The sequence below is a fragment of the Equus caballus genome, chromosome 2 (genome assembly GCF_041296265.1).
Source record: "Equus caballus isolate H_3958 breed thoroughbred chromosome 2, TB-T2T, whole genome shotgun sequence".
Taxonomy (NCBI): Eukaryota; Metazoa; Chordata; class Mammalia; order Perissodactyla; family Equidae; genus Equus; species Equus caballus.
In genome coordinates, this window is record NC_091685.1 from 4785944 (window position 1) to 4793883 (window position 7940).

At 59.4% G+C, this 7940-nt stretch overlaps 1 protein-coding gene across 1 annotated transcript in view; it reads right to left on the reverse strand.

Annotated features, from left to right (window-relative positions):
* CIMAP2 (ciliary microtubule associated protein 2) overlaps nucleotides 1-7940 on the reverse strand; it is a 33047-nt gene extending 25107 nt beyond the window's left edge. The window contains exons 1-6 of the mRNA XM_023629222.2: nucleotides 7287-7940; nucleotides 6369-6456; nucleotides 5704-5868; nucleotides 5412-5534; nucleotides 324-461; nucleotides 24-167 (exon numbers count right to left, since the gene is read on the reverse strand). Of these exons, the coding sequence (XP_023484990.1) occupies nucleotides 24-167; nucleotides 324-461; nucleotides 5412-5534; nucleotides 5704-5868; nucleotides 6369-6456; nucleotides 7287-7336 (708 nt within the window). The 5' untranslated portion in view covers nucleotides 7337-7940. The remainder of the gene's footprint in view (nucleotides 1-23; nucleotides 168-323; nucleotides 462-5411; nucleotides 5535-5703; nucleotides 5869-6368; nucleotides 6457-7286) is intronic.

A 7940-nucleotide genomic window follows, 5' to 3' on the forward strand; every position in this document is an offset into this window, starting at 1 on the left:
CCCCCACACCCCCGGCTACACACCTGCACAGAGTAATGTCCGTAAGGCTGGGGCTTGCTTCGGTCACCAGAGAAAGTGTCATAGGGGCCGCGGGTACCCATGGATTGCGCCAAGTATGTTTCGATGCCACTTTTGATGGTGTAGGTGCCCGGTGCCAAACCACTCCCCTAGAACAGAGCACTGGTGACAATCCCTGCAGGAGAGGTGCTGAAGCCAGCCCATGGTCCCTCCGGGGTCTCAGTTTCCCCATCTGCTCCAGGAGTCTCCCCCGGGACTGTGCAGGAAGGCAGGCAAGGCCCCCCCGCCTCCGGTGAGGGGAATACCTGATGGGCCAAGGGGGGTGGCTTGTTGGTCATCCTGCACATGAGGCCCTCTGAATGAGACCGGTTCCAGGAGCTCTCCTCCAGCTTCGTGTATGGGTTGCCCTTCTCCCCATAATTTCCAGGGCCTGGATAGTAGTTCTGTGGGGGGTGAGGGGGCATAAAGGCCATCAATCCCCCTCCTTGCACTGAGTGCATCTGAGGAAGAGACGCCCCCAGGAGGGGAACGGATGTTCAGGCCTCTGCGTGTTAGCTGCCCCCAGCGCACAACACTGTGGGCCTGGGAGCCTCCACCTCTGCTAGCCTTCGGTTCCAGCGCCCCACTGGCTTGTCCGACTCACCCCTTACCACTCGCATCCTACAGCCCACGCTTCAGCCCAAGGGGGCCCCTGCAGTCCCCAAACACATGCCATTCTGCCACCCTCCTGCCTTTGTGCTGTTAGCGCCACCTGAGATACCCTTCCTGCCTTCTTTGCCTTGGAAAATTGTACCAATCCTGCAAAGCCAGCTCAAAGGTCATCTCTTCGGGGAATGAAGCCTTCCTTTCCCTGGTACCCCAGACAGTTGCTTGCTTTGGTGGTCTCGGAAGTCCCACCCGTTACACCCCTGTGTCAAAGCCCTGCATTTGCATGAGTGCGCTTCTCACCGTGCTGTGAACAGCACTGTGACTCGGAAGGATGTAGAGTCCTGGGTTCAAGTCCTGCTTCTGCTGCCTCCTGGCTGAGGGGCCTTGGGCATACCACTCATCCTCTGAACCTCATGGTCCACATTTGTAACACGGGGATGGGAAGACTTTTTTCCAGGGTAACGGGGATGAAACTAAATAATGTCTACAAAGCCTCCTGCACAGTGACCAGCCCACCGTGGGCACCAACACATGATGAGTCAGGGTGGAGTGGCTGTCTTGGGGGGCAGAAGAAGGTAGGAGAGGTTGAGAATTGTGGCTAGAATGAGCATCTGGGGCCTCGATTGCCAGGGTCAGAAGTAGGGTCTTCGTAGGTGGAGCCAGGAGAGCCGCCCTGCTGGGGGGGGTCGATGGGGGAGGTGTCCGTGGGTCGAGACCTAGCAGGATGCTTGCTGCCGCTTTGCATCTTTTAGCCACGAGGGGTCACTGCTGCTCCACGGATGACTTAGCCCTGCCCACCTCTGGCCCCTGGAACTGGCCCCCAGGAGGCAGCCCAGAATGGGGCGGACAGGGCAGAGGAGGCAGGGAGCTCTGCTGGGGAAGCCAGGCTGCTGCGGACACCAGATGTGCTCGCCTTCAGGGGAAGCAGACTACCCACTGCCTCCTTCCAGAGCCCAGAGGTTCCAGGTGTGTTCAGGAGAAAGCCCCCAGGTAGGAGACTGGGTCCCTGCACCATGAGTTAGCTGCTTCTCAAGCCTAACATCATGGTCCTGGAGGTGACCCGATGAAATAAAATCAGTGCCATCCATGATTAACAGATGGGGAAACTGAGTCTCAGAGAGGCGAACCTCGTTTCCAAGGTCCCATCTCAGGGGCTGCACTACGGCTCCAACGCCAAAATCCACTATCCTTCGGAGCCTCTGCTGTTTGCCCAGCACACTGGGGGCACCGGGGTGGGCAGGCAATGAGCACCACAACGTCCCCAGGCCTCAGCAGGGAGGGTCAGGACAAGGGGCCCCAGCAGGTGGCTCCCGGAGCTCAGGACCACGCTGCGCTGCGGGCAGAGGCTCATCTCCTTCAAACCTTCGGGTTCAGGGTGTACGACACACCGGGGCTGATGTGAAAGATTGTGAGTTTATCTGGAATGTCACATTGTCAGTGCTTCTGGGACCCAGGCAAGAGTGATTAACTCTGGGGTTGGTGGCGGGGGTGGGGGAAATGCAGGAATCATAACTTAAGATTTTTTTAGCTGGACCTTGAAGAAGAAGAAGAACCCCAGAAGACAGTAGGGGAGGAGGCAGGTCCTCCAGGCGGGTCCCCCAGGCCGGTGGGCAAAGGCAAGGAGGCCAGTTGGGAGAGGTTTGCTGGGAAGAGGGTAGGTAGGGCCCTGCAGGCTGTGAGGTGTTGAGACCCGACCCTGAGGCGTGAGGCGCTTCAGAAGGGGCCTCTGGCCATGGCAGGAGACCAGGAACTCCATGGAGAGACCACAAGGGGATGCTGCGGGGTGGTGGCTGGGCCAGGGGCCATACCGTGGGGACGAGAAGAGGACCAGGCAAAGCACAGACCCCAGTGACTGCGGGGAATCAGGTGCCGCGGCTGGGTTTCCCGCTCTGGCGGCTGGGTGGCGCCATTCCTCCACAAGAGATGCTGAGTTGTGGGCGGGCGGAGGGTGCAGAGTTTGAAGTATCTGGGGGACCTGGGGGTGGGAATCTGCAGACATCACATGGAGCCCGCGGGGCGAGGGAGATCACCCCAAAGAGGAAGGTGGGGAGGGCAGGGGCTGGGAAAGCGGTGCCGGGGAGGGAGGCTGGCAGAGGAACTCCAGGGCTAGGGAGCCCAGTGTCCTCGAAACCAAGAGAGGGGAGGGTGCATTGAGGGAGGGGGCGGTGGGCCATGCCCAGGGCCGGTGGGGGATGGAGCTGGGAAACCAGAGGAAGCATCGCCTTTGTAGGGGCTGTGGTCAGACAGCCCCTGCCCTCTGGGGAAGGACTCAGGGGACCAAGGCAGGCACCCTGCACAGGTAGCGTTTGTAGACCTGCAGTAGTGCAGGGGCAAATGGAGGCAACAGAGACTAGTAAAGGCCATCAGGGTCCCAGCCCAGGTCTCATAGTGAGACGATGATGGAGAAAAGCAGGCCCTGGACGTGAGTCTCCCCCAGGGAGTGCCTTCTGCACCCACCGGGCACCATCACCTCCTTGAACTTATTGTCTAGCCCTGAGCCCAGGAGGGAGCCTGCGGGGCCCAGCCAAGGTTCCTGCAGAAGCAGATATGGGGACCGGGGGAGGAGAGGCAGCCAGAAAGGAGGGACAGGCCATGGCCCCTTTACCCTGTCCCGCCAGCACTCACAGATGCCCTGGTGCTGGGGGCTGGGGACACGGGACGGAAACAGACAGCATCAGCTTTGCTCCCCCACTGCTCTGCCATCAGCTGGCTGGGCTCTGACATGAGAGCCTGGGCTCCACAGACAGTCAAGGAACAAAACCCTCGTGAGAACGCCTACATGGAAAGCGCAGGTGACACGTGGACACCTTGGATTCCAATCCTGCCTCTGCCGCTTGGTAGCTTTGTGACCCTGGGCTCTGCACGCCCAGCACCTGCTTCACAGTATAGTGCCTACTTCTCAGGGTTGTTGTGAGGATTAAATTAATTAGCACACTCAGGGGCTCAGCACAGTGCCTGGCCCACGGTAAGTGCTGTGTTAAGTGTCAGCTATTATTACTTTACACTTGAAGGTAAGGACTCATTTTTTAATGCCTCGAGGCATCCCGTCTCCCTACGTTGCATTTACAGCTTCTGCACTTGAAGATGCACGTGCCCGTCCCCTGAACATGGCAGAGCAACTTCCAGTCTTCACAGAGGTTTCACAGTGGAGAGGTGTAGGGAGAGGCCCTGGCTCTGGGGGTGGACATGCCCCAGCTTGGTTCCCAGCTGCCTCACTTGCAGCTGTGCAGCCTGGAGCAAGTTGCTTACTCTCTCTGAGCCTCCAGGGCGTCATCAGGAATGACTATAAAACATTAGAATGTTTTAGAGCACAGGGTCCTTAGGAGGCAAGCATATACTTATTTAATCCATAAACACTTATTGCATGCCTACTATGTGCCAGGCACTGCTGGGACCAGGAAATTCTGCAGTGAACAAACTAGGCAGATGTGGTGCACCCTCAGGGGCTGATGTCCAGTGAGGCAGAGACACTAAATAAACAATCACAATAGGGACTTCTAGGAAAGTGAGATGTCACCTAGTGGGGGTCAGGTCAGACCTTGGAGCTGAGGGGTGAGGGGCGGCTGCAGGGAGAAGGGCATTGCTGGCAGAGGGAACAGCAGGAGCAAAGCCCCAGCTGAAAGAGCACGGTGCGCTTGAGGAGCTCGGAGGACAAGAGCGTCCAGCGCAGAGGGCGCCAGGGCCAGGGGAGGCCGGGCGCTTAGTGCCCAGCACCTGCTCGGCACGGCGCGGCTCTTGCTTCTCCCTCACAACTCTACTGAGCTTGAACCCCACTCAGTGTCCCCCCACAGGGATGATCACCCACCCACAGCGATGCCACTGCCACCCTCTTGTCACCCCACCTCTCACGGATGCCTGCTGCCACCCCACGAGTGGGGTTCGCCTCCAAAAACGTAAGTCAGGGCCCTCCCCCATCAAAACCCCCCACCGTCCTCCCACAGCACTTGGAAACAAACCCGAAACCCCCACCTTGCTGAAAGGTCCTCATGGCCTGGCCCTCACTCCTCTGTGCTCTTACCTCCTCCCGCCTTCACCCACTCCCTCCAGCCACACTGGCCTCCTGCCTGCCAGTCTAAATCGCCAAGCATGTCCCCATCCCAGGGCCTCTGCCTCTGCTGTTCCTGCTGCCTGGAAGGGTATTCTGTAGATACTGTGAGTCTCCATGGCTCACATCCTGCAGGTTTTGCTCAGATGTCACCTCCTCCCAGAGGTCTGCCCTGACTACCCTGTAAACTGCGCCTCCATCACTCTATCCTTTCCCTGTCTCATTTTTCCTCACAGGCTTGATTATATATGATTTGCTTCTTTGCACGGTTGTTTCTACTACAAGGACACCAGCGCCATGCGGGCAGGGACCTTGTCTTCATCATTGCTGGGTCCCCAGGGCCTAGAACGGTCCACGGCACTTTTTGGGGGCTCAATCATTATTTGCTGGCTGGCTGGCTAGATACCTAAATGGATGAGTTTGTTGAGCAGCTAACGTATGCCAGGATCTCTACTGGGGACTCAGAGATGAACCAGACCCGCCTCTGCCAGCAGGAACTCCCCACCTGGTGGGAGAGACAGGTGAGGAATGGATAGACGACAGCCGGTGGGCTCGAGGCTGTGGCACTGGAAAACAGAGGGGCTGTGGAGACCCATAGGAGAGCCTGGCCCAGCCTGGGGAGGAGACACGTGGGAGGAAGGGCACGTCCAGCACCTTCTGGGCTGCACGCTCTGCAGACAGAGAGCGGAAGGACACCTACCCCAATGAGTCCTCGGAAGCGAACCTCCCCGGAGCTGAGCAGCCCCCGCGTGCTGCACGGTTTCTGCTGCAGCTGTTCCAAGAAGTCTTTGAAGTTGTAGGAGCCAGGCCCCAGCTTTTCCTTCTGCCCCAAGAGAAGAGAGCAGAAGGTGAAAACTTTAAACTTGGGAATGCCCACATGGGAAGGAGCCCCGGGGGTAGAATGGGATGAGCTCTAAAGGATGAGCTCTACCCGGGCCTGGGGGACACTGAGGCCACCAGGCAGTGGGGAGCGGCGAGGCCCCGGGCCTCACCTGCAGCTTCTTCTCCCTCAGGATGGCCTGGTACTGGAAGTGGGGCAGCTGGGTGAGCCGGGTGGCTTCCTGGGCCTTTGCCCAGCCTGTGCCCACCTCCTTCTTTAGCTTCTTCTTGCTGAAGCAGGTCTCCTTGCTGCCATAGGTCCCAGGTCCTATGTGGGACTGAGGCAGCACACAGTCAGAGCCAGGCCAGCCACACCCAGCCAGTCCACCCACAGAGCAAGTCTTCACCAAGCCGCCACTCTGACCTGGGGGTGGCCAGGCAATGCCCCTCTGTGGCCCACACCCCCAGCACCGAGCCTGGTACCTGGGGCATGGCACTCAAGGGACAGTCAACACACTGGCCCCCACACTTTGGAGAAGTGCAGTGACTCGTTCAAGAGCCCACAGCCAGTCAAGGCAAGAGCTGGGCACGGAGCCCAGGGCTCTGCGCCCGCCCCCCCCCCCCCCCCCCCCCCCCCCCCCGTCTTCACTGCACCCCTGCGTTTATCAAACACGTCTGAGGCCCAGCTCTGAGCCAAGCTCTGCGCTGAGGTCTGAGGGCATGGAGAGGTGTAAGGCACAGCCCTCACACAGCTCAGCTCACCGGCCGGCCACGGCCGGGGACTCGGAGGGGCAGGGCCAGACCACGCAGGAGAGCCAGGGAAGCTGAGCAAACTCACCACGTCCACGGAATGCTGCCTGGAGTACGGGGCTTCCGTGAAGGTGCTGAGCTTCTTCTGGTTGGGATAAATGGCGGAGACGTCAAACCTAGGGAGGGACAGAGGCAGGGTGAGAGCCCAGTGCCTGGCACCCAGCCCTGGCAAGGGCAGTTCTGGGGGCTGGGGGAGTGGCCTCCCAGGGGAGGTGACTTTGGGGCTGGTTCATGAAGGATGAGCAGGGCTGCTCCCACCTCGGGGTCTTCCTCCTTCCTGGTTCCCTCTCCCTGGATACCATTCTTGCCTGGTCCCCGCACCCCTGTGGCGGTCTTTACTCAAAAGCACCTTCTCAGTGCAAGCCCCAGCCCATTCCTCAGCACTTGCCAGCTCCTTCTCCCAGCTCTCTTTTTCTCCATAGCCCTTATCACTATCCAACATTTTACATACTTTTCTGGTTTGTTTATTATCCTCTCCAACCACCCCTCCCCCGGAAGAATGCAAACTCTTTGAGTCCCGGGTTTTGCTATTTGTTCACTGCTGTATCCCCAGATGCTAGAACTGTGCCCGGCCCAGAGTAGGTGACAGATAGATATCACAGGTGACATATATATAGACAGATATCTCCTATGTAAATACGAATGAAAAAGACACCTGGGCTGAGATCCTGACCACGACTTTTGAGCTGATTGACCTACAATGGGCCAAGTCACTTGGCCTCTGTGAGCCTGGCACATGGTAGGTGCTCTTGAGATGGTTGTAAATGACTTAAGAAGGATGGTGAAAGGACTCTGGGCAGGGAAGCGCAGCAGGTATGAAGAGGAGAGAGACTACGGCCCCCTCCCCTCACTCCAGCCCCCTCCCCTCACTCCAGCCCCCCTCGTATCCCCCTCCCCCAGGCTCCAGAGCCCCAGGCCAAGTCGCCCCGCCCTGGCCCCGCAGCACCTGTGGCTCTGCACCCCGAAGGGCGCTCCGCTGAACCACTTGGTGGCCATGGCGCTGGCCTGCCCCCCGCAGTGAGGTCCTCAGAGACCCTCCGCGGGACCCTGCCGCTGGCTGGCCCCGCCGCTGCCACGGCAACCGGGCTTTGTGATTCGAGTCACCGAGGTCGGTGCGCGCGTCTTTGCCACGTGGCGCCCCGCCCCGCAGCCGCTGTGTCGCGGACTCTTTGATTCCGCTTCGCGCATTTTCACCGCTTCCCTGTCAGAGGTCCCTCCTTGAGCCCTGCAGATTTAATGGACTCTCCTGGTGGTTAATATGGATGCCATTTGGGCCACTTTAGAGTCATTTGTCGAGGAACTGGTTCTGATTTCTTGCTTTATCCCAGCGCCTGGCAGCGGGCCCGCTGGGGCGCGGCGTTCGCTGTGTGCTCATGGGACACCGAGGCCCACAGAGAGGGCCCGACCTGGGCAGAGAGGGCATCTCTGTTCCCTCCACTTTGGGAAGGGAAGGGAGGAGAAAGGGCGAACCAGCAAGGGGAGGCAGAGCTGAAGGGGGGGAGGAAGGATGCTGAGCTGGACGGAAGAGTTACAGAGATGGAGTCAGGACTCAACGTGCCCGGACACCCAACACCCACTCTGGGCAGGCACTGTGCAGGGT